At 39.2% G+C, this 26,686-nt stretch overlaps 1 protein-coding gene across 5 annotated transcripts in view; it reads left to right on the top strand.

Annotated features, from left to right (window-relative positions):
* Window positions 1–26,686, top strand: part of CLNK (cytokine dependent hematopoietic cell linker) — a gene marked incomplete at its 5' end in the record, with an annotated part of 64,554 nt that overhangs the window by 11,739 nt on the left and 26,129 nt on the right. For 2 of the 5 annotated variants that reach the window (XM_080387613.1, XM_080387609.1), the window contains 4 exons: window positions 21,234–21,440; window positions 23,848–24,010; window positions 25,746–25,825; window positions 26,129–26,174. In XM_080387613.1, coding sequence (XP_080243739.1) covers window positions 21,234–21,440; window positions 23,848–24,010; window positions 25,746–25,825; window positions 26,129–26,174 — 496 coding nt within the window. The other 3 variants (XM_080387611.1, XM_080387612.1, XM_080387610.1) reach the window with 3 other exon arrangements.

Here is a 26,686-nt window from a genome sequence, read left to right as displayed (position 1 = left end):
CTGAAGCTTTTGCTACTCTTTAAAGGTGGCAAGGTGGATGAGAACAAGCTCCTAACCACAGAGACACTGCATCCAGGGGAAGCTCGGTTCATGCTGGGAAAAAGCATAGATTTTACAATATTGGGTTTTTCTTAAAAAAAGATCTCTATGATATATTTTTTAATAGTATTTTCTAGATTAATCCACAAACCCACCTATCTTATCCCTGATCCATAGATATGCAGTTCTGCCATTCTTTCTCTCCTGAGTTTGGAGTCTAAAGAGAGGATCTAGATGTGGGCAAGAGACACAAAAGGAAAACTCCCTGCTGGTCCATTGTCTACAGGGGGTATTGAGCCAGTAGGAGGAATAGAAAAGTATCTTAAGAACAGGCTTCTTGGGGGCTGTCAGTTCCGCGTTTTAGGCATGGGGTTTATTTCCTCTGAAATGAAACTCTACATTTAAGAGTTTGCCCTTTTATTTTTAATGAAAAAGCTAAGTGAATAATTTACAGCCTTGCTGACAGAAAAAGTCTTTAAAAACTTCTTAAGATTTTCTTAGTGAAGTAACTTTACTTTGTCTTAGTTATTTGACAAACAAAGCATTATAATTTATTTGGTTTTATTTATATGTTTCCTCTCCTTCAGAAATAAAACTGAAAAAGGACAAAAATGTAGAGAATGGGGTGAAAACAGGATGAAAAACTAAATCAAACTTGAGATAGCTCGATGTTTCCTGAGAGTCCTTTGTATGTACTTATTACACCTCCCATTTCCTTCCTTCCTCCTCTGGGCTTGAAGCAATACTCCATTTCACCAGCCTAGATGAGAAGCAATACAATGTTTGCTATCTGCCCAGTCTGGAATTACTGTGAATTAAGCTGCTCTGTGCAAGAGACATTAAAGAGCCTCTCTTGTTCCATGCTGGGGTTTACATTTTGTCTACAGCTATGAAGCTTTTTCAGTCATTTTAACAAGGGCAGTACAATGTCTTTGGAGGGATTTTATGCTTACCCTTAACTTACTGCAACTTAAAGCATAATAGAGAGCTATGGAGTAAATATAATGCTGTAATTAACTGGAGTGGCTCTGCTGATGTTATTAACCATAAGCGTGTAACTCAAGTGGCTTCTGAATAGCCACAAAGCCCCAGGAGTGAAATACAGCTCTGTATTCACTTCATAGCCATCTGTTATTATTAAAATATGTTGGATTTTCCAGTTAATGTTGAAAGTTTTAAAGTAAGGCATCGCTATGAGATGTTGGAAAATGCTCCTCTAGATGGTACATGATTGGGAGAGCCAGCAAAAAATATAATACATTGGTACTAAACATTAGTTTTGTTTTATTTTGTCACAGCAAAGACATGCTTGTTACCCATTTTTTCCCAATGCAATATTCTTTTCCATTGTAAATCTTCATTCTGAGCATTTTATGTACATCTAACACAACTATAGCCTGCATTAGGGAGGAGTGGAAAACACAGTTCGAAGCCATTTTGGCTCTCCCTGCTCTGTGGTACAGAGCCCAGCTTGTGAGAGTTGTTGTAGCTTTATTAAGGTCAATGTTCCAGCAACTGGTAAAGCATCTCATGCTCCTGTGGTTTTGATCTGAACACACTCATGATTTCCCTCTCATCTGCTTTCCCTTGCATACTAAACATATTTCAAAAATTGTATGCTTAAAATTTCACCTTTCAATTCACATGGAAGCACTTAAAAGTTTTTATTTTTAAGGTGCTTATACCATCTCTGGCCCCTGGGAAAGTAAAACAGGAACCCTGGCTGGGAAAGCAAAGCTTTAGCAGGTATCAATCCTTATGCTTTTAGCACAGAATTGGAATTTCCTGTGGTTTTTTTTTATTCTGCTTCCCTTATTTCATGCAATATAACTCTAGTTCCATTTTTAGAAATTGAAGCTATTTCAGGACAAATTATTAAAAACATGGAATTAGTCACAACAGGGACCTAATCACTCCAAGGAATCCAATAAACTGGGCAAGGTGGACCTCACCGTTTTCCCTTGCAGTAGTACTCTGGACAAATGTCTCAAATAGAGCCAAGTATCCACAAGTCTCTGTCAAGCGACTGTAGCTGCGTGGAAAGAACTGGGTGATGAGATGAAAACAGTCAGTAAAAGTGTGAATCCTGTTGCTGATGGGTTGGGGGTGGAGATGGGATTGTGGAGCATTGTTTAAATTTGGGACACAATCAGATCTAGGACCGGGGTTTGAGACTAAAGCAGCCAGAGCTTATTATGGGACTCCGCAAGGCATTCGGGGTTAGATGAAGGCTGCTGCTGCTGTTACTGAAAAAGAGCTGATGTTTGTTTGAGGCTATATTAAAATTAGTACTAGAACTAGTTAGTGTAAAGTTCTTAGAGAGTAAGAACTGAAAAGATAGTCATGTTGCTAAATGCCAGTAAGACCCACAGGGCCAGCAAAAGCATATTATTGAAGGTGACAGATGGATATAGTTTGTTGAGGTACAGTAACATCTGGGGCAAAGATGAGGGAATTAGATGAACATGAACTGAATTTAACATGCCTGTGGATTTGACCGGACTAGAGGAGTTAGGACAAGAACTGCCCCAAGGCGTGCAAAGCTAGGAGCTAAGGGGGATGATAGAACCATTGGGGGAGGGGATCCATCACACCACCCCAACGGGACAAGCAGGGCACACACAGGGATGGTAGCCAGGTTCAGCCAAGGGTCCAGATCAGACAAGTTCATGGCAGTGAGGCAAGGCCAAGACAAAGCTGGGAAGTCATTTAGTTAGCTGGTCAGGATTATGATCATGCCTGATTAGGGTAATCAGGTTCAAACACAGCCCAGTCATTGCTGGACAGGTTCAAAGTCAAGCTGGGAAGTTCTTTTGTGTGTTGAGGTCTGAATCAACAGGGTCCACGGCCAGACATAACCATGGCTATGGCTGAGCTGGGGTCTAAAACTTCTATGCTATTGTTCATTGGGTAGGGTCTGACGGTCCCCAGCTGAGCTGAAATGGGGCTCCTGGGCCATGGGCAGGATGGGGAGAGGCCACAGGTGAGGCTGGTCAGGGCCATTAAAGCCTATTAGTGCTCTCAAGGCCCTACCGTAGGTGATGACGAGTAAGTTAACAGGAGTCCCTGAGCTACCTTCAAGGTTGAGAATTGGGACTGAGGCTCAAGACCTAGACTGGGGAGACAGCTTTAAACTGTGTCAGACAAACTTCACAGAATTAGGATATGGGCTGACAGCAGTAGCATGGTTAGGTCTATGGAAGCTTTCACTCAAGTGTAGTCAAGGCTAAGTTCCACTCATGAGATAGGTAAGTGGTATAGTAAAAGGCACGGTTTACTGCTGGATCGGTCAAGACTAGGATAAGAGCTGTGGCTGGCTGAGTGAATGAGTTGTGTTTGGTTTCAGGATAAGAATAGTTTTGCAGTGACTCTTTATGGGGCTGACACATTTTTTTGCCAACTTGGAATGAAAATCCAGGTATTGGTTGAGCTTACTGAGACACCTGTCCTGTTTTTGGCTGGGATAGAGTTAACTTTCTTCTGGGTAACTGGCATGGTACTGTGTTTTGAATTTAGGATGAGTATAATAATAATGTTTTAGTGTAAGCACTGCTTAGCAACAAGTCAAGGACTTACCTTCTTATGCTGCCCTGCCAGCGAGAGGGCTTGGGGTGTACAAGAAGCTGGGAGGGGACACAGTCAGGGCAGCTGACCCAAACTGACCAAAGGGATACCCCATACCATGGGATGTCATGCTGAACAATAAAACTGGCAGGAGTTGGCCAGGGGGTGGCAGCCAGCTGCTCAGGGACTGGCTGGACATCAGCAGGTGGTGAGCAATTGCATTGTACGTCACTTGTTTTGTATACCCTTTATAATTTATTTTTCCTTCCTGTTCTGTCCTATTATACATAAATATCTTTATGTCAACCCACAAGTTTTACCTTTATTCTGATTCTTTCCCACATCCCACTGCAGGGTGTGGAGTGAGCAAGCTGCTGTGTGCTGTTTAACTGCCTGCTGGGTTAAACCATAGCAATGGCAAAAAAATCCTGAAAATGGTTTTTGGTGGGTTTTTTTCTGGGTGTGAACAGGAATAACTTGCAGATAACTGAAAACAAGGATGACAGTCTTGGCTAAATTTATTCCTTCAGAAAAACAAACGATTTTGTGTGTATGTCAGTTGTTAATTTACCATGGACAAATACTGAATGTGGATCCCTCTTCTGAAGAGGTTTTGGTTGTAATTGAAATTGTTGAATTTTAGGTCTTACTAATAGTATGTTTGAATCTGAAACCAAAGCATCTGAGTTTTAACAGTTCTAGTGATCTGTTGACCTAGATGGAAAATTGGCCAGTCTTTTGCAGGACTTTTCTTAGGTCCGCCACTTTGGGCACACCATCATAGTAAAGCTGCCTGGGCACAGCTACTAACCTTATCCTTGAAAGTAATTTTACTGGTAACATTTTGAAAGTCAGCAAGGGCAAGCAGCAAAGCCTGCGCTAATACTGTGGCAGTGGGTTAACTGAAAGTATGAGAGCCCTATATAGCCAGTGAAGAACCTTTGAGTCTTCTGTCACAACAAGAAAAATTGATCAAATTATGCAAAGCCTTTCATTTTTAAAAAACGTGGTTTAAAGCAAATAATGTACTGTCCAGTAGGGAAGGAAGGAGTAGCTCCTCAGACTAATCTAGCCTTCCTATGGGGGCATCATGAAAATCCAATTTGTTCATTTTTTACTGTAATAGATATTATAGAAACATTAAGGACAACTGTATTACAGGACTGTTACAGGATTAATAGTGCAAAAATGCATTATTATAAACTGGGGTTCAGTATGTTAATTCATGTTAATAAAATAATCTCTCCTTCTTCCAGCACATGCTCACATTTGACAGCCTTTAAGCTGCCAAATCATTCCTTCTCCTTTCAGTAGCATCCCAATGCTGCTACTGGTGACATCCATAGAAAAAAGTATAAGACTTCTGCAGCCCTCTGTCTCCAACATCAAATTTCTATTGCTGTCAAAAAAAGAATATCTCTGTGGCTATCACTGACACCTTGACAGCAAGAAGGAAAAAAAAATATTGATGCACATGAATACAAATGCAAAATCAAACAACCTGAGAACAGATGTTTTTATTAACAGAAAGTAATTCCTTTGAAAAAGTGTGTTGTGCATACTGAGCAAGGTACGGAGCTGTAGAACAATTTTGCAGTGATGGCCAAGACAGACTAGGATAAATGTTGCTTTCCTTTTGATTCTCCTGGACCTCTTTCTCTAGGTTCTGTTCCATATTCTAACGGAGGTATGAATACTAAAAATGGTCATTTTGGATGTACAGATGTTATTGAATGAAACTTTAATTTATGGTAAATGGATTAAGCTTTACTTTAAAACCTAGCATAACTCTTCAGCTTTCACTAAAGATACTGCTGAAGTATCCTTTTCCCTGCAGTGGAGCCTACTATTTCTCATTTGACTGCCTTTCCCAGCATAAGTTTTTATTTGCAGATATGATTCCTTGACCTTTAAACTTGTTTTGTTTAATTTGGGCATGGAGGTCAGTTTGGTTTCAGTAGGCACAGTATCTGAACATTAGACATTTTGGATAGCATTGTTTTAAGTGTCACATTATGGCTGTATGGTGAATCTCCAGTTCCTTTTGCTATATTCCTTCATTTAGCCAGAATGTATGTATATCTATGCAATAGCACGTGCATACAACAATATTCTGCAGTATGCAAGAATAAAGGCAAGCAGTAACGGTACCACTATTGAAAATGGAAAAGTTGGAAAAGCAGTATATTTACAATCCTGGTTTTTGACAGACCTGTATTGCAAAGAAAGGCATTGTAGGAATCTGATCAAGACCTTTTTGAAATCAATGGGAATTTTCCCATAAGCTTATTTGACTCTAGGTCATTCATTAGATTATGAATGAGCTTGCTGATGAAATTATGTAATATCAATGATTCTGCCATTAACTGCAGAAATAGTAGAGGTCAAGAAGGTGTTTTGAAAAGTTATGCCATTGTTAGCACTATTGATTTTTAGCAAGTAGCCTAACCACTGTCCTCTTCCCAGATATGAAAACACTATGTTTAGTCTATGCTCCTCTAAGTAAATGACAACAACTAAAGTTGTTACATGCCAGAAATAAACACAGAAATAAAATAAACAATTGAGCATAACTGGAAGACATTAACTAGCCCAGTGTGGAGCCAAGCCCCATATCTGGTCTGATTCCAAGACCACTTCATGCACCAAGGATGGAAAACTTGGGGATTGTTGACATTTTATCACCTTCAAATCCCCACGCAACACAGACAAAGTTGACCTAACAAGTTTGTGCTAATGCACTATGAAAATCCAGAGTGCCCAGTTATTCACAGAATAGTTTGTTTACTTGTGGTAACTGGACTTGGCTTCTGTTTAACAGCCTTCAAGAAGAGAACTAGGACAAGGATTAAATATGAGGCTCACTTGAAAATGGTGATTTAAGAAATCTTTTCTAAAAGGAACATTGTGCTGCTTGTGAAATGTGTCTGATTTTCATCTTTGCCAGCTACCAGAATCAGGCACTTATTCACAAAGGCATCAATAACAGCAGGTCTACTCTGCCCCAGTTCCTCTCCTTTAGTAAGCTTTTCATGTAGACATCCACCAGCATTTCACCTATGTACATGTCTGTAGCTGTCAGGCAGTGTGAACTGAAATCCCAGGAAGCCCTAGGATTGGGTAGCTGGCAGTGCTGAGCTGATAGCCAGCCATGACTTCTGTAGAGCTTATACCTTCCAGAGTGGGGTACAACTGTAGAAGAGTGGTCAAAAGCAAGAAAAGGGTTAATCTGGGATTAGTCAGTCTCAGACCAGATGGCAATCTAGGACTGTCAAGAACATGAGTTTTTGCATCAGGTTGGGTAAGTGAAAGGGAGAGAGAAAAAGAGGGGAAAAAAATATCTCTTAAGTGGAGGGGTTTTTTAATTTTTAGGGGCACTTAGCTACAGCCAGAGAAAAGCCAGTCTTTTCAAACATGAATACCTACACTGAGTCAACAGCAGGTTAATTCAAACATGTAATTTATACTTCAGGACCCCAATCTGAGTGATAGAAATGTTTAAATAAGCAAATGTAACCTACTCAGCAAAGCCCCTTCTCTTTCTCCCATATTGTAGCATTTCTTACATTAGATTTTTCAGTGTGAGTTCTACAGATTGCTAAATCAAAACACCAAAATATTCTGTGAAATTTTCAGGTAATTAATAGATACTGTTTTCTAGTCAGATCCCTGCAGACACCACTGGTTTACTACTTGCTATCCTCCATGAAGAACTTTGTGTTTGGGAAATGTTGAGATGGTTTTCTAACAAAACACAAATAGGTAATTAAAAAAAAAAATAACTCATCACAATAATTATTTTTGTTTGTTATTTGCTGATGATTCAAAACCTCAAACACTATGCACATAAATATGAAGGTACTTGCTTGCTTACATTTTTACTTGGAAGAATGGCTACTGTACTTACCTCTAATACAGCATGGAAATCACTCCTGTGAGAATACTTGGAGCAATCATTTTCATCCATCTATAAACTGGATTTCATTGGCAACCTGTAACTACAGGGTAATGCTGTTGGGTTCACGGATAAGGATATAGGTTTACACTGCAGTAGCTGTAAACTGGAGTGCTTCAGTGTACACTGTTCTCTAGGTGCATAATTTCTCAGCTACCTTGGGCAGGGTAATTTTATTCTCCCTGGATACTAAGAGCTATATTTCAGGTTAGACTGTGTCAGTGAGGGAGGGATCTAGCACTTACATTATTATATTTATATGCAGATTACTCCACCTTGACTAGACTGAGTGAAATTCAATTAAAAGCTGCTTACCTGTTAGCTCCTTCCTGACAGCAAATAGCAAGGAAGGACAGAAATGGCATTTTCTTTGAGTTCTGTCTTGTTACTTGCCTGTCATGTGCAATAGGTCTGCTCAAGTTGTTTTATGATTTGCTGTTGTAGAGAAGCAGCAAACCATCAGCATAACAGGAATAAGGAGGGAATTTTGATTCAGGCACTTAAGTCTGAGTTAAATGTCTGCTGAAACAGCAGGCTTGCCTAGGGATATGGGGAAGATTGCCAGACTCTGGTATATGCTAGGAAGACCTATATGCATAATGACAACACCCTGGGCAGTGCTGGGTCACACAACACCTTCCCAGATTCTCTGGCAAGTAGCTGTAGCCAGCACCACATCCTCCGAGACAAGATACCATCTGCCTGGCTTCTTGTCTGCTCCCAGGATATTGCTCATCTGTGGAGGAGAAGGAAGATAATAAACCTTCAGCTCCTGTGGCCATTGAGACTGGGATACCTAGGCATTTGGTAGGCAAGCGGAAAGCTAGAAGTCTTTAGCTTCCTTTTTCACACCAAGCAGTCCCCAAAAGGTCTGACAGATGGCAACCCCAAGATTTCAAGCACTAGTCAGAGAATTAAGAACTTAATTTTTTTTCCTCACTGACTTCCCCAGGTGAATAAGGATTTGCACTCTTCATTACAAGATGCAAGGGCAGAGATAAGCAATGTATCCTGATGTATAGAATTAAAATGCCAGTAAAAATCACTTGGTAGGTGACAGACAGAACAAGTCTGAAAACTGTACTGCTTTTAAGAGAGGCAGAGGAGAGAATAACTTAAAATATGTATATATGAACATTCTGAAAGACAGATATTGCAGGCAGAATTATCTTTAGATGGAACGTTTTCAAATTTTGCATGTCCTCTGAGAGTGTCTGTGTTACCAGGGTTTTCATGAAAAAGTAAACCACATTCATTTTGCATTCACATCTTTGCTTTTTATTCCAGTAGAAACTCTCTACCATTTTAGATGTAAAAAAACCCAAGGGCTTGCACAGAAGCTAAGAAATGTAAAAATTAAAATTGTCACGGTGATGCAGCCCTAAACCTCTACAAAGTGTTACTCTCATCCCAGGACCAAATTCAGATGAGGTGTTGTAATTGAATGACTCCCATTTCTACGCTTACAAACCAGTGCTTCAAGAGCATCTTTTTTTTATTATTATGTTACTACAAACCATTTTACATGCATTAAAGACTTCCCTCAGTCATGCCCACTCACTTTAGTATTTAGCTGCTTGGACTGAAAAATGTGAAAAGCCTATCCACGTGACAGACTTGGTTCATTCCTGGTTTTTCTCATCTTCTCATAAAATATACGATTTCAGGTGAGTTTAGCAAAACTTATGGAGAGACCATTTTTATTTGCACTTAATAAGCATTTCTATTTCAACCCACTGTTTGTCTGATCTTCCCCCTCTATACTGTGCCATGGCAGAGCTGCTGTTGTAGACAAGAAAGTTCTTGGCATAAACATGCCCAGTAATACAAACAGTAAACATGGGTACCAAAGCCTCCCACTAGCATTCTTCTAAAAGTCAAATGCCTGTAGTTACCTTTCAGGTACTCACTGACTCTGTCTCTCGTGATAGTATCTCTTCAGCCAGCGAGTCACTGCCTGACAATTTATTAGTAGTTCAAAGTACACAAACATGACTAAATGCATGCTGGTCTCAAGTGTGTGGACTGAGGTGGCAGATGCTACACTTACATAAGTACATATTATTAATGAAGCTGCGTTGTACTGTCTTGTGCAATGTATCCCATTAAGGGGATATACAAGAAAGGTACCACAAGGACTGGGCAGGCTCAAGGTTCATGCTATTTGATTCAGGGGCAAAATTTTTATGCCGCACCTCCCCGAGGAATCTTTGCAATGTGGTTCAGATTATATTGCAGCATTTGGCTTGAAGTGTCCCAAACCACTCTCTTGCTGTGTGAATATGTTTTCTCTGATTCCGCACAAGAGTTATGGGAAGAAAACCATGCCAAACACCAAATCTTTTCCAGGCATTTCTCTGTACAGCATAGTGTCACACGCAACAACAAAAACTAAATCTCAGTTTTGCAACAGTAATGGCTTAAAAGGGCTGGTTTCTGTGAGTATTTGCTGTTCAGGTTGAGTAAATATTTTTTTTTTCTCCTGCAAGATCACATTTGACTTGAAAGATGCCTTCGTGTAGGGCTATCCTTTTCTTCAACTACAATGGTTTATCATTTTATCTCCTCTTAATCTGTCCCATCCAGTGCCAAGTCACCTGGCTTGGATTCATTAAGCAATTCCTAAGGAGATAAGGCTGTAATACAAATAACAGTGCATTCTGTATATCCTAATTGTCAGCCTGGATACCTGTATTAACCAGTACTAGAGAAGTGGAATTCATAACACATTTGCCAGGGGGCCTGTTTTCCTGAAAAAGCTAATTTTAATATCTTCTAATAATTTGTATGTGGACTTGCAAAAAGCTGGCATTTTGCAGCTTGTTAATGCAGTTTAGCACTAAGAAAATGTTTCTATTTGACATTTCTAAAACCTGCATTTAACCAGTACAATAATTAGTTAACATTCATTGTATTTGTGTTTCTGTGGGGTTATTTGAACTATACTATGTAGAATGGTTGGTGTGTTTATACATATCGTTTTAAAGGTTGCCAGGGAAACCTAGAACATTCTTTTTTGAAGAAAATCATTCAAATTAATTGTGCCAGCCATAATTTTAAACAGTTTTTCAAGTTTTCTTATTTATGCTAAGAGAATATAGCCTTTAATATTTATTATTATGTTCCTAACATTTACTTTAGGTAAAAAAAACAAGAGCAAGTCCCCTTCTACATGATGCACTTGAAGGACCACAGCTCTAGTAGTTTGAATATGTTAATCATTTGAGCATCTGTTTTATGGAGGTTTCTTGTAATGTCATGACACCAAGTACTAAACTGACTTTAGTCAGTTAGACTTTAGTTAAGTACTAAACTGACCTCTGATCACTAGATTATTCGATAGAAAAGGTGATGGATAGCTATCCTTCACTTTTCCTTGGGAAGAGTCTGCCCTACGCTCCCAGCTGCATACTACAAGTACAGGGATGCACATCCCCTGCAGTTTAGTCATAAACTGACCTTCAAAAATTAAAAGGAAAAAAAAAAAAAGTTCTGTTTTAGGGCAGTATCTGGAACATATTTCAGAAAAGTGGTTAGGCCTTTGCCTCAGACCTGGACAATGTTTATATGTCCCCATCAAAACTGTGATTCTGAAACCTCTGTGACAGCTGAAAGGTCAAATGACTCTGCCTTGCCTTGCCTTCCCTCCAGCTCTGCCTGCCTGTGTGCACATGGTGGGCAGGTCCTGGCCAGCAGCAAAGCCTCGCGGAGCCACTCACTCTCTCCAACCCATGGGACAGGGAAAGATGTGAGAGCAAAAACAAGAAAAATTGTGGGTTGAGGTAAAGGCAGTTTAGTAAACAAAGGAAAGAGAAAGAAAAAATTTAAACCAAACAAGTGGTCTGAAGGCAATCACTGCGCAGTAGCTGCCTCCAAAAAAAACACTCCCTTGGTTTTTATTGCTGAGCAATGTCATATGGTGCGGGATATCCCTTTGGTCAGCTGGTGTCAGCTGTCAAGCTGTGTCCCCTGCCAACCCCTCACCCAACCCTAGCCTGCTCACTGGGAGGAAAGAACAGGAAAAAGAGAAACCCTTGATGATGTGCAAGCACTGCTCAGCAACAGCCAGAACTGGTGCATTGTCAACACTGTTCTGCTCACAGATCCAAAGCACAATGCCATATGGGCTGCTCTAAAGAAAATTAACTCTACCCCAGCCAGAGCCCGTACAGCATCCTGCAAATTATCTCACATACACAGAAAGGCAACTCTGTGCCAGTCCAAAACTACCTCAAAAGGGCTTAAAAGCTGAGCAGGTACCACAGGCAAGTCGGGGTGTGGAGGCTCCATCTCAGCCTGTTAAAGGTCCGGAACAGGCTTGCTCAAACGCGTACTCCCCAAGCAGACCTCCCATCCACCAGCAGGATCAGTCCCAAAGTCACCTCTCATTGCTGCCCCATAGGAGGAATGGGGAGAGTAGCGAAACTCTCCCACTGCCCTTCTGCACGTAGTTATGGTATTCAGGAAAAGGAAGATTTGGGCTCACATTTTGGGGGCCCCCTTTTTGGAAAGCACCCACAGAACAAGAACTGCAGGACTGCGAAACGCCATGCAGAAAAGCCACCCTTCCTCCATCACATGCAGCAGAGCAGGCTGTGAGTGAAGATCAAGAGGTGCACATGCTCAGCTGGGGCGTGGGAGCCGGGTTCCTGAACCTCTGTTTTCTCTTCAGTGGAGAACAAATATAAGCAGAACACAGCAATGATCGAGATACTAAGCTACATACCTCCTCTGATCACTAGATTATTCAATAGGAAAGGTGATGGATAGCTATCCTTCACTTTTCCTTGGGAAGAGTCTGCTCTACGCTCCCAGCTGCATACTACAAGTACAGGGACTTACATCCCCTGCAGCCTGAGCAGTCACTGGAGCTATGATTTCAGGCAACTGCTCTAGCTCACAGCAGTTCCCCATTCAGCAAGCTTGAGATTTTGGACTCTGCTATCAGATGTCTAACTCTACAGGCACCAGCCAAAGAAGTTCATTCCATGATCTGCAAGAGACCTAGATCCCTCCTGAGCAGCACCTGGATGCCAGGCAGGATATACCCAGGCACCCACAATGGCATGGCACACCTGTGTTCAGGCAACCAGGAAATCTGAGCTGATCTTCAGTAGTGATATAGCCCAATCGATCCAAGATTGTGATCTCTCTTACTTGCCTGTATCACTTCCAAAACTGAACTCTCTTCTGTGCATTCCCTTAGGGTTTTTGGACAATGATGTTATCTGTTGTTAGATTTAAACTATTTTAAAATTATTTCTGCTCTACCGACTTGAGTTTTGCTTAATCAGGGCCACAGCAGATGTGGCTAAGCCTCCCCCCAACCCAAACCCTGCTATTTATAATGGTATCTACAGAGAGAGGTTACCAGAAAACAAAATGAACAGTACAATGCACTTGCAAACCACCTGTAAGAGAATGACCTTGTGATTACAAAGGCCCCTGGAATCCAGTCACACTGCCATATGCACTGCACATACCTTTAGTCACCATTTCAGGAAACAAGCTGGTTTCTGAAAGACAGCATCCCTTAATAATCACCTTGGTAACCATTTATTCAAAAAATAGCTTTAAGCCATGGATTGGGATAATCAGGATGATAAAAAGTAGGATCCTTTCATTGTATTAAGTAGCCCATAAAATATGATACTGACCTCTTTCAAGAGCAGTAATGATATAAAGGTGGATTTTTCTCTCCACAGGCCTGAAAGGTGTCTGGACTTTCAAACTAGTGAGTGACTGACCCCTTTCAGATGTCTACAGTCAGCACAGAGTTGCATGCTCCCAGTTTTCTTCCTTTCCTTCTAGCAAAACTTTTTTTTTACCTTCAGTTGCTGTTCTACCCCCAGTTTGTTAGTTGTATCCACCTGTTTTCTCTCGTTTATGCATCCTTTGGACTGGGACCAACTTTACAATTGTGAATCATGAATGAGGAGGTCTTCTATGGTAGGAGCTCTCAAACGTATCTGCAAAACCAAATAACTACACAAATAATGACAAAAATAAGTAACTACAAAACCAGATAACTGCAATAATGTTTAACTAATAAGGAATTGCTTCTGAATATTTTGAGCCAAATGATGCCACTTAGAGTTTCTCATGAAGAGTAATGTGACACATGAGTATGGCAGGGCCTTTGGAATGTAGTAATTGATTAAACAAAATGTCAGGCAATATTTAACTGGTTCATGTAAAGTATTGCAGTCAGAGGAGAGCTATTTAATATAATAGCTATTTATGTCCTTATTGTTGTTTCACTCTTGAAACAGAAGAAAAGAGAGAGAATAAAGATCAGATGAAATTACTTTTCTGTCTTTTAACCATCTGTACTTCAGCTATTGACTTAGCCACCTTTTATTCCTGGCAAGTAAAATTTACCCTAGCAATAATCCCCTTAAATGCTGTGAAGTAAACAAACTTTCAAATGGAGTGTCTTACAATTTACCTAATAATTTCATAACTCTTGGAAATTTCAAGACTTTTGAAACAGAAACTTTCAGACATCCAATTCATCATAAATTAATAATAATTTATTGCAACAGAACCCATCAAGATTAATTCAGTTGACATTAATGTAAATGTCATCCATATTTCTGTAGGTGCTCCATTACAATTTGTCTGCAGTTAAATATCAGTAAATCATCACTTAAAATGAATCCTACCCTTGATTTTTCTCCCCAGTATATCTTCTGGCCATACATAATGTAACTTGAATCTTAAGCTGAATGGGTACCACTGCTCTGTCTGTGCCACTAAACTGCACTATCACAGACACAATTTAGGGTCTTGTATCTGGTTGGTCTGGAATAAATATCATAAATGGAAAAAGTTACAGAGCATAGCAAGATAAATGAAATTCCACATTCCCCTTAATTTAAAAGAGGTGAAAGTGTCTTAAATTGCATAGAAAAAACCCCACCTTTTTGCAGAAGAGCAATGTTGCTGTAGCATTGACCAGAGAATGAAGAAAATCCTGTGAAGGAAGAAAGCTTTGGCCCTATAATTAGACACAGGGATTTAAAAAACGGCATAGCTGTATTTTAAAGCAAAAATGATGAAAAAGGCTTTGTGTAATCTTTTTGGGCAAGGGGGAGATTTTATTAACATAGATCACCCAAAAGGTGCCAACTGTCCTCAGAGTCTGAACCCACGGTAAGTTTCAGACAAATCTTGTACTTCTGAGTGTTTTATGCCACTAGTTACAAGTAACACGTGTGTAGTTCTGAAGGACGCATGGAGACAGCCAGCAAAAGAGGTGTGCAATCTCAGTGCTGCATCTCACACAGACCAGAACCAGACTAAAGAAACTGAACTAGTTCCCTGCTACAGGCAAGGAAGAACTTGCAGAAGGTCACTTTTCAGGTGCATGTTGGGAAATTTGTCACCAGAAGGGTCAGGAAGGAATGCAGTAAATTCAGACACACAAAAAATGCATTCACTGTATGTATAACATTCATATGCAATAAACTTTTGTATTTGTAATACATACTGCCTTAGGGGGAGTTGGGGAAATAGTTTTGAGAAGAATGAAATTGTTCTTTTAAAGGACAAAAAGATTATACATGAATGATAAAGACCATAGAGACTGTAGAGGAATGAAGGCAGGTTAATTAACATGGATCATACACAGCTGTGGGCTGGCTTCAGGGGCAGTGGGTTGGCTGATGTGGATAAGGTGCAGCTGTGGCTGGTTCTGTTAAGAGGTTGGGCAGCCAAGGAAGAAATAGAGAGAAGAGAGAGCAAGTGTGCTCTGGATGAGGAGAGACTAGGAGAAGGCAGCAGAGGGACTAGCATGAAGAGTATGTTGGTATGCTATGGTAAAAGATGTTGTTGCAGCTTGATAGTTTTGAGAGTGCTGTGACAAGAGATGACAGAAATCAGTTACCTGTTTGTATCCTGGTGCTCCAGAGAGATAATTCAGCAGTATATATTTAACCATTTAACCAAAATTCTCTATAGTTATAGTAACTACCTTCTCATTCTCCTAAAATTTGCATCTTTGCATTTGTGCCCTTTATTTCCAATATTTCCACACTGACAGAAAAATCAATTATCGCTGTGGACATTCAAATATTTATTAGTGATCTTTTGTTGTTGTTTTTTTTTTTTAATAAGATTTGGGGCTGTGTTTGTAAATAAAAATTAAAACTTGATTTGGCAACATGATTGTAGGATCTATGAATTTAATGGAATTTGGGCAGGACTAGGTTGATTAAGAGAACGTGACCATCTTTAAAATTTGTAGGAATTATTTGGTGAGATAATCCTAACTCTTGCTGCAAACACTGAAGTCTCTAGTGGTCAAAGGGTAAAAATTAAAATCATCTCAGTGTTTGTTTCCAGGATTTACAGATCAGTACTATTTTCCATGAGTAAAATAAGGAGATCTGTTTCTAAGTGGGGCTCGAGCAACCAGAGGTAGAGAGGCCAAGAGAACTTATCTCTATAGCTTTGATAGCTACATACATCACTGGTGTTTAGCAAGTATTTTACTAGCAACAGAGACCTTGGTTAGGTGTCTTTGGGTTTTAATTCCTATTGAGCTGTATAAAAATTTAATAAGTACCATACTCTAAAGAAACCAAAACACTGGATGCAGGGATTCAGTTTCCAGCTTTACATTTTCTCAGCAAGAAGCCATCGTTCTTTCTTCCAAACAGTTGAAACAAGAAAATCAGCAAAATATTCAGAGAATGGAAATATTTGAGGTAGAGAAGAAGGAAATAATTTACATATATGCGTTTCCCAGATCTGAAAACTTTTTTCTTTTTCAATTCTGCTCACATTCGCATTTCTTCCCCACTTACTAACTGTAAACTTTGTTCAATTCTGTCAGAGCTAACAGGAAAATGATAATACATCACCCAGCAGATCCAAACAGCAGGAAGACAACTTTGCCAAAAAATAAGTAAGTAAATAAATTACTTTTTAAAGCACTGACAAGTAACATCAATAGAAGTTTTATTATTGATGTGTCCATGCTCTAAACAGCAGACAGCGAAAGGCCAGATGACTAGCCTGCTCAGTAAATAGGAAACCACTCAGCTTCACTCTTTGTTCAAAAGCTGCTGCTAACCTGAATTAATTTGTAATTCTGATAGTGGGACAGTTGAAACTCAAAGATTTGTGTTGGCATTTCAAACTCTGGGCTATTCCAAGGGTGGATGCTTAGATACTAAACAAAATAAGTGTGCATTTACGCAGTCCTACTGTGATCCCTGGCCACATCTTCATTGCAAAATATTTCTTGTTGTGGTTTCTGAATACTAAGTGCTACTACTGCAACGATCCATAAATGTTGCTGGACAGGATGATACAGATCTAAGGTCCAGTGGATAAAGAGGGTGATGGCATCCAGGATGCCCATCATCCAGGACACCAGAGTACAGTCAAGATCCATTTATTATCTGTTTCTTCCACACAATATATCTCATGTATTCCACATGGGAGAGTAATAGCAGGATGGAAGAACATCACATCAGGACTATGGGAAATGTTATACTTATTCTGCTGTCTGGCAGAATGGGATGGGAGCCATGTGCAGTGGCACAGCTGCATGCTAAAAGACAGGTTTAGCTCCTATTTCCCTAAGCAAATTCATCCCTTTGAACAATATACTGAATATGCTAAAGCATCAATAAGGCCGTTACAGTATTTATGTTTCAAATGAATGTTTGCAAAGTAGAGCTCTCTGTAACTACACCAAACTTGGAGGTGTAAGTGAACAAAAATGTAGGGTTTGACCCAAGACTGTTGAATTTCCAAATCTGCCAAACTGTTTTTCAAATTTAATTATTATTCTTGCAGCTTTCGCTCTTTCTGTTAAGCTACACTTTTTGAAAAGTTCCATAGAACAATAGCAATTTCTAATATTAAACTAAGTGGATTGGGTTTTTTTCTTTTTTTATGTCTTTAGATCTTGTCCGAACATATGTGCAGCAATGAATCTGGATATACAACCAAAAGGTAAAATTCTTTCAGTACTGAAAAAGGAAGTACTATAGCATGTCTTTTTACCATACTTATTACTCAGTGATAGTTTGTAACATGCAAAGTGTGACAGATCAGAACACTGTAAGATCATTAAAGTTAAAATGAATTGTAAGAAAAAAGGAAAAGAAATTGATATCCACTAAGTGGAAAATGTAAACCCACTATTGAAGAAAGCAAAAAGGTGTTTACTTACAGACTTCCCAAAAAAATGTTGGCTTCATGATGTTATACACTGCAAAAAGCCATCAATAAAAGTCATCTTCTTGTTGGGGACTGAAAACATTATGTTGGCTGATGACTTCCAGAAAGCAACTGAGGCAAGCTTCCTTTTACCTTTGCTACCAGTCATGAAGGACTCTCCTCTTTTTGCTGTTTGCTGTTCCAAAACAATGGGACAACGACACAGGATTTCTAAATCTGATTCCATGACAGATTATGGTCAGTAGTAAGCATGTGTTTCAATCACATTGACTTCAAAAGTAAAACACTTCTACTTCGACAGTGGAAAATGATACCATATTTCACAACTGTAGCTGAGCTAAGAGTCATTTAACGCAAAGCATACAAAATTATCTAACTAAATAGGGACACAACTAGACAAATTTATTTGGGATACCATATGTTTATTATGTTATGTGAAATTTGCTTAAATGCATGCAATATCCATATAATATAGAAGATTTAGATTTAGGGCTAGAAAAAGCCGTTCTGGAAAAATAACACCCAGCAGTCTATCATCTGATTACAAATCTTTTATTCTCTGTGGATAGCTGGCCATATCACAAAAGCTCACCATAACTGGCATTTATTCGCATGCCTTTTTCACAGTCTCTGAAGCAAAGCCTGCCTAGCATTTTGCTTTGTTCTGGAATTAAAGCAATGCAATTAAGACAAGTAGAAGCTTCCTGAACCCCTCTAGAGGCCAGGCAAAGATGCCCATCTCCTTAACAGGGCAAGGTTTTACACTGTACATTTGGACCAGACAGAGAAAGTGACTCTGAAACCTCCCATGCAGGCTCTTCCTTGAAGCTTTTCCAGCCTTATTTTCTTCTGCTGAAGTGATTAGGAGACACTCTGTCAGGATCACAAGGTTTATTAAAATACAACCCACAAGACTATTGCTTTTTGTCACTGGCTGAACCACCACAAACAGTGACTAAAAAACCACTGTGTGTTCACAGACTCACAGAAGTCAATGAGAACAGATTTAACTTCTGCTTTCTCATTTAAAGAAGGGCTATGTTTCTGACATTGGGTTTTCACATACAAATTGCTAACCTGTCATGCTTTTGAACAGACTTTTTTTTTAGGTCACTATGAAAAGCAGGCAAGGTTGCTGCAAAATGCACACCATTTTATTCTCTTGCAAATTAAAGAGAAATTAATTTCTTCCCTTTTCTCCTTTGACATCAGACATTCTCTGTCAAGTGGCAGAAACACACCCACGCATATGCCATAGAAATATAACACTTGACTATTGTTATAATTTATATACTCCATTTATTAATTTCATAAAGGATGTAGCAAAGCAACAAAAAATTTCAGACTGAATAAAACATGATCGGTCCCTATAGCTTGAGGAGACTCTGACTCCTGCCAGCTCTAAGTCTTTAGCCTGCAGGGAAAAAATATTGATGCCAGAAGGTCCAGCTGATTGCAACTACCTGGCACAAAGATCCTGTCCTCTTCCATCCCTGTACAACAGCCAGTGTACCAGAAACCAGGAAATTTGAAGATGTCCCTGCTCATTGCAGGGGCATTGGACTAGATGACCTTTAAAGGTCCCTTCCAACCCAAACTGTTCTATGATTCTGTAATAAACTGGATGTTTCAGGGTGATATATATAGTAAACAGCAGAAATAACCTCCCCCCAAGTGCTGAGCCTCTTCAATAGCCTTCCACCACCCAGATGGCACGCAGCACATCTCATTCTGAAGGCCTGATATGTACCACGGAACTGACAAGTGAAATATTCATCTTCGCTACCAAAATGTCATCCTTAAATAACAGGAGGAGTGGTTTCTAGCTGGTTCACACTCCTCAGCTATCACAAAGCAAATATTTGGGCATTCACCTTATGTAAAAGGAATGCCTGCAGGAGAGCAGCACCCGTGTGTCTCTCCCTTCATCCCACTGTGCAAAGGAGGTGTTAGAAGAAAAGGAGGGGGAGGGCTGCAGTTCCTCCGAATTCTGGTGAATCCTGTGTAACAGAATATGTTCTAAACCAACCTGGACATCAAACTATAAATGAATGTTGGATAGCAATAAATCACCCCAAAGGCTTGTGTCAAATGGTCCCCTTTTAGCATTAAGCCATGAAATGCCTGGCTAATAGCTTAGGTGTTTACCACTGTTATTCATTTCTTATTGTTGAGGGTAGAACAACTATTTATTTATTAACAGAAGTTGCAATTTAAGACACTGGCTGCCTTGTATCATTATTATATTGGTACCACCTAGTTATCCTCACCTGTATCAGTTTTCCTTGGTAATGTCATTGATTTAACTGGGCTCACTTCTGATTTGCACTGGCCTAACTGAACAGAATATCAGACAACTATTTTGCATGAATAATTCTCCCTCCTCACCCCTGACAAATGACCCTCTGAGCAGACATAAAAGTACTATGTATATTGAATAAATGAACACTCAATGCCATCTGCTGGGGTATACAAAACTCTGCAATATCAGGCTCATGCAGTATTCAGACCTTAAAAGAACAATGGTGACAACTATAAAGAGGCTGTTTAGGTAAAGACTGAGGTTTTTTCAAAACACAGCTGGAAGGCAGGGCTCTGGGATGCTACCCATCCTTCACACACTTCAACACGGGGTACAACACCTCAGCAAGATGTGGGTCTAGTTTTAAGTCTCTCTCCTTGGCATAAAACAGTTTCAGTCCACAGTTCTTCCTTCCTCCTAAGCATTAGAGCATGCTGCAATTGTATATTATAGGTTAAACTTAATAGAAGCACCTTCATGCTCTGCTTTTGAAATCAGGTTATTATGTAGCCACAGATGCAAGCTCTGTGAGGCTGCCGGCAGCCTAAGCAAGGATTGCTTCAGCAGTCCTTCCGCCACTCCTTCAGCAAGGACACATACTGGACAAGGACATACCACGGTGGTTTTACGTTAAGCAGTCACTGCATTAAATGTGTAAATCAGATTAAGGGCAGAACTTCTCAAGTGAACTCACTCTCCTATTCCCCAGCTCTTTGGCCCTGTAGCTCATGCTGTCCGGGCTATACCATGAGCCAACTTCCATAGCCAGGCAGCTACTACCTAGAGTAGTTTATAGCCCAATAGCTGGAGCGTTCTCGGTTTGGGAGAGAAGAATTTGGAGCTTCTTAAGCCGAAACCAGGATACCAATTGCCTGGGTAAGTGCTGTGCTACTACTACATAACATAAATCAGCACAACTCATTTTCCAGTTCAGTCGTGAAAGCAGGAGGTCAGATTTTCTTCTGTCACTAAAAGAACAAGATGTTTCTATTCAGAAGAGAGGTTTCCAGACCAGGATCCCAAAGCTCTCCAGGGTGAGCCCTTACAGTTCTGCACCAAGCAGCAAAACTCAGAAGAGAGAGAGGAGTTCAAGCACATCCCTCTCTGGGTATTTTCTGTGGGAGGGCTTAGACTTGCTAGTGGTTGTGAATCCCATTTCCACACAGCTACTTCCTCATGCATTGCACAGGTCAACAAATTCATGGGTGGATTTGCTTCATCTCCGTTGTTTTAGTATCTGTAAAATACTGTGTAGTTGGCAGATTTTTATTCCTTTATATAAGATATTATTGCATCATTTTCTACAGAATGACACCTGCTGACATTTTTTCTCCATTTCATACAGAAAACAGAAGAATTGTTCTCACTAATACCTACCGTTTTGTAAGTATCACACTGTTCCTCTTAAAATTTTACTTTTCTTTCACTTCCTGAGATCTGTTAATATCATCTTGGCTATAACACTGGTAACAGAAAATGCAGTCCTCACTGTTTTTTAATGCAAAATAAAGCATGAGAATTCTGAATTATATATGAGAACTTTTAATTTATTTTAGTGGGAGGTTAGAGAAGTGACTCGCTCGCTAATCAATTCTCCATTTATGGTCTGAATCTAAAATACACCTTTATCACAAGATTATGTGAAAATAACAGAAGTCAAGCTGAACAAGTATGTGAGTCATAAACTTCAAGGTTTCACATGTAATGATGAAAAAAAAAGATGAAAAGCTAACAGTACACATTTCAATGTCTTCCCATTTGTATCTGAAAGCTGGGTTTAAATTTCAGCTCAGGTGTGTAAGAAAAGACAAATACCTTACAAGCCAGAGAAAGATGACAAGAAAGCACAGGTCTAGTGCCTAATAAGCAAGTGGAACAAGTAAAGAAGGACTAAAGAAGGTTGATGCAATCAATACTTTGGCTGCTTCAGGTTTCATAGAAAGGTTAATTACAATCAGATGCTATATGGGATTAATACCAAGTAGAAGGCAGTAATAGTGCAGAGCGGAACAGGGAAAGAACAGCCAGGAGAATATTTACTTATGATAAAGCACTTAAGGAAGTATTTGAAGTAATTTCTGAGACATTAATTGATTATCTTTGTGGACTTTCCAAGGAGTCCTGAGTTCCTACAGCAATGGAAAAGAACAGTGGTAACCTAAATTTCTTACAAGAAAGCAAGCAAATCCTTAACCAAAGGGTTCATATTACATAGCCAGAGACACCGTTAAACAAAGTCAGTCTGAAAGCATCTTTTGGAAATAATAAGTCTGATTATGTAAAAAATTGCTAATGTGAACATGAACGTCTCATCAAGTCCTCAACCCAAAGCAATTTCCTTCTCAGAAGAAATACAACCGTAGCAGGGAGAAATAAAACATTATATGTGACATGCCTTGATTTTTGTTAGGTCTTTGACATTTCACAGAAGACGGTCTCACACGTAGAAATCTGGAAACCTGGTCTAGATGAAAACGTGTGAAGTGTTTGCACAAGTGATTGAAAAAATACCCACCCTCAGACAGCAATCTGCTACTGAACTGGAGAGCATTAGGAGGCAGAAGAGCCTTCAAACCCATGTATTATGTAGGGGTCTGTCTACGGTGTGGTGGGATTTTTTATGTACTTTTATAAAAAGGCAAACCTCACCCTGAAATGTATTGTCAAGAACACCTGAAGGTCTGCTTGATGTTGTAATACAGACATGTACAACCTGGAGAGAGTTCACAGGAAAGTAACAGTGGGGATATAAGGTTCAAAGTCTTCTAAGTTGGTTGATAATTCAGGAAAGCTTTAAAGAATTGTACCTGTTTAGTGAGAAGGTTAAAATGAAATATAATTATAGGCATTAAGCATAATAAAGGTTGAAAAAGTGGGTCATAATTTTTTTTAGTGTCCTTGGAGGGTAAAACAAATTGATTTAATTTGTAGCACTCAAAAAGCACAAACTGAAAGGACAGTTAACTAGTGGAAGATGACATCTCTGGAAGCTATTGATTCACCATTACTTGTGAGTTCAGGAAGAGATTAAAACAAACATCAGGGAAGATGCAAGTGCGTGGATGCATCTGTACTGTCTCTGGTAGCAAAATACAACTTACAAAGACACTGGGTACCCCCAGTTGAGTTCACTCGGCACTAATCTCAGCTCTGCACTATTTGTACAAGTCTCCTCCTGAAGGAAGCCAGCAGTTAGGTTCTAGCATGTGGGGCAGAGCAAGACTCCAGAAAATAATCTTGAACAAGCCTAGCACAAGTGCACAGAGACATCCAGAGACATCCTGAGTCACTCTCAGCACCACATTTCTGTGGATTCCACTATTCAATACATACTTGTTATTGTGTTCACTTGGACTGCACATTTGCTAGCACAAATTCCCAAAAACAGTGCATGTTCTTATTTTAAAGCATAACATTTGTGATGAGCTAGTTAATATGTTCTTGCAAGTAACATATGCAAACAGTCAGTACAATACAAACACCACATGGAAAATACTATAATGCAAGGCACAATTTCAAATGTCTGCAATGATCATAAAAGTAAACACTCATCATATTTTCAAGAGTGGTGACAGGCCAAATTCAGAGATAACTAAACTGGCTCTCAAATGGCTATTTTATGAATCTAAATAAAAAATTTAATCCCCAAAAACTTCTGTTCAACTACTTTCCAACCCTTCGATTTCCATCAGAAAATTTCCTATGCACCAAATGTCTGGTTCTGGTAATCAAGTATTAATCTTGAACTTAAATTTATTTGTATTATTTGTGTATCTCCTCTTCTATCCAGAACAAAGATCTGACAATGAAGGGCAAGAGTGACTTACAATCTTCCTCCAAGGTATCTGAGGAGGAAGAAGGTGACTATGAGACTGTAAGTTCTTCCACTCTGGAGGCCATGAATGCTTTGAGAATCCTTCCAGCCAAACCTCAACAAGAATCCGAATATGCAGGTAACTCTTGCTGTCTGCAGAAAGAAAGTGAGCAAACCTAGAGGTAAACAGGAACAGTACAGACAGGGTTTTCAGTCTGGATATTTTTTAAAATGAAATGGTTTGACTGAAAAATAAAATAGTAGGCGGGAACAAGAGAAGAGCTTTGTCTGCACCTTCATATTCAACAGTTACCCTTATTTCCATTAGATTACATTATTATTAATAATTACATGCTGCTTTTGTAATTTCAACATTACCTTCATGGGAGAAATTCTATGACCCTATTCCACCTGGAATGTGCAAAAAACTGACTGCTCAAATCCACAACAGTTTCAGAAAAGCCTAGTGCTATTTAAGGCTAGAAATCTTTAAGATGGAAAACTTACTAAAGAACACATGAAACTTTCCTCCAGATGATAACTGCAGATCAAGAAAGGTAGTACTGTTTTTAAAGGCATTCTCTGCCAGTTTCAATAGCTGTAACAAGCTTTGAGCTTATTTCTCAGGCATTCTTAACCTTGCAAGATAGCTGCATTAATCAAGTTTTGGTTTACTAAAGCCATTCTAAGTCACATTTAATGCCCAAACATACATAGCCAATTAATATCCCATTTACAGAAGTGAAATATCATTCTAGCTATCCATCGCCCTAAGCCATTATAAACACTCTATGGAGGTTTTAAATCATTTAAAAACTGGGGGGAAATCCTAAACAAGGAAGAAAGGAAACCAGAAACCAAAAATGTCAGAAAATACAGGATCAATACAGGTATGAAAGCTTGCTCCAGTTCACAGAGGCGGCACAGATTTTTCTACTGATTTTTGTGGGAGTTAGTTTGATGTCTAAATAGATGGCTTTTAATGTGACTAAACTTAGCAGTGTGTGAGCAGATCACAATCAGTCTCAACGTCCAGATATTCTACATTATGTTCCAAAGACTCATTCGTGCATTTTATTTGGAAACCTGAAGTAAATTCCAAATACTTGTTTGATCTTGGTAAAGACTTCCAGTTAGCAGTCAGAATTTTTGGTTGTTTATGTAAGACTGTCCTGAAATAGCAAAAAGACACCATTTTGTGTGTGTGATTTCAGAGAAAAAAAAAACATTAAACAAAAAGCTACTTTTTGCCTGTGTGTTATGCCCGGTAACTATAATGTGGCAGGATACAAGATTGAAGAAAGTTCTGAAAATTTATTTCAGAAAGGCAAAACTCAATGCTAACATCCAATTTTGTCATCTTTCATAGACAAATAACAATGTCCTTGAGACATAAAATTAATGACTCGAAAACACATCCTAGTGTACAAGCTGTGCATTTTTTTTAGATGGCCATGGGTGCAGCATTTATTAGAAGCTGAAGTAAAATTAAAAAGCTCTCTAGAGACTAAGCCACCACACCCCTTGCCAAACCAGACTACCACAACAGCAAGGGAAGAACAAAGGTTCGAATGAAAAATTCAGTAATCTATTCACAGTTTAGGTCAAATTTCTTAACTCTGTAGCAGCTTATGAAGGCTTTTCTTTTTTAACCACAGTGAGGAAGTTAACCATAAAGCTATTACCAGGGTCATGCTTATGCCCTCAATACAGCTACTAAAATAATGGTTGAGTTCTGAAAAGGAAAAAATTAAATTGCTACAAAAAATGGCAAGATCTGACCTGAAAAGCATATTTTGAACATTAAACCCACTTCTCCTTAAAACATAGCATTGCTGAATTACTCAGGCTTGATTTTTCTTCCTCTTTTACAGATAAACATTGTTTAAGGCCTTTAGGCACCGCTTCCCCAACGAATAGCCAGGACACATCTCAGCCCCCTCAATACTTGGCTGTAAGTAAAGATCTAAAACCTTATACACAAACAGGTTTCTCCTTTTCTGTAATATCATTTAAAGTTAAGTGCAGTCTATTTAAAGTCCTAGCCACACAACATTTGATTGTATGAGGTCACACAAGGTCCTGTGAGCTGTTCCTGTTTCACTTTCCACCAATGTTCTCGCCACTTGCTTTCACTTGTTGACTGCTCAGATCTACCAAGAATTAGAGGAATCCCAGTCAGAAGCAGCACCATTTCTACTACACATAGTTTCAAGGATGATGACTAAAACACATCTTTATTTTGTTTTATTAACAGAAACACACGCCTGTTCTGGAGGGGAGGAGCATGTCAAGTGTTAGAGGTATAATAAAAATAAGACGACCTGTTTCTGCAATCAGAAATAGAAATTGTTGCTTCCATATTTAGCTTTTGTAAGCAAAGACTGCAGATGATAGACTAGACATGGTTTTCAGATCAGCAGCTGCCTTCCAAAATAATCATACTGCAAATTTTGCAATACTGTTTCAATTCTCTAACATCAAAGTAATTATTTACAAAAGGAAACATATTTTATCTCATGAGGTCTCTGTTCCTCAAGGGGCAGGAAAAAAAGCCATTCCGTTTAAAAACTGGGTTTTCCTTTTCCCTACAATTATAAGGAGGGGGATGGGGAAGCCTGTGTCTCCTGAACTGTTCCACCAATAGGCTGCAAGATCCCTGCTATGCTTTGCTTCTCCTTCTCATAATCTTGTTCTTTTTGGCTCCTTAACCTTCTCAGGCATTTTTTATTAATATATTGTAAAGCATAGTCTAATAACTATTTTTAAATAGTAATAACAATTTTAGCAATTCCTATTAAGGATTTACATCCCA

Source organism: Falco punctatus, assembly GCF_963210335.1.
Source record: "Falco punctatus genome assembly, chromosome: 1".
NCBI lineage: Eukaryota > Metazoa > Chordata > Aves > Falconiformes > Falconidae > Falco > Falco punctatus.
Note: the sequence above shows the minus strand (reverse complement) of the source record. Positions and strands in the feature narration are given on the sequence as shown.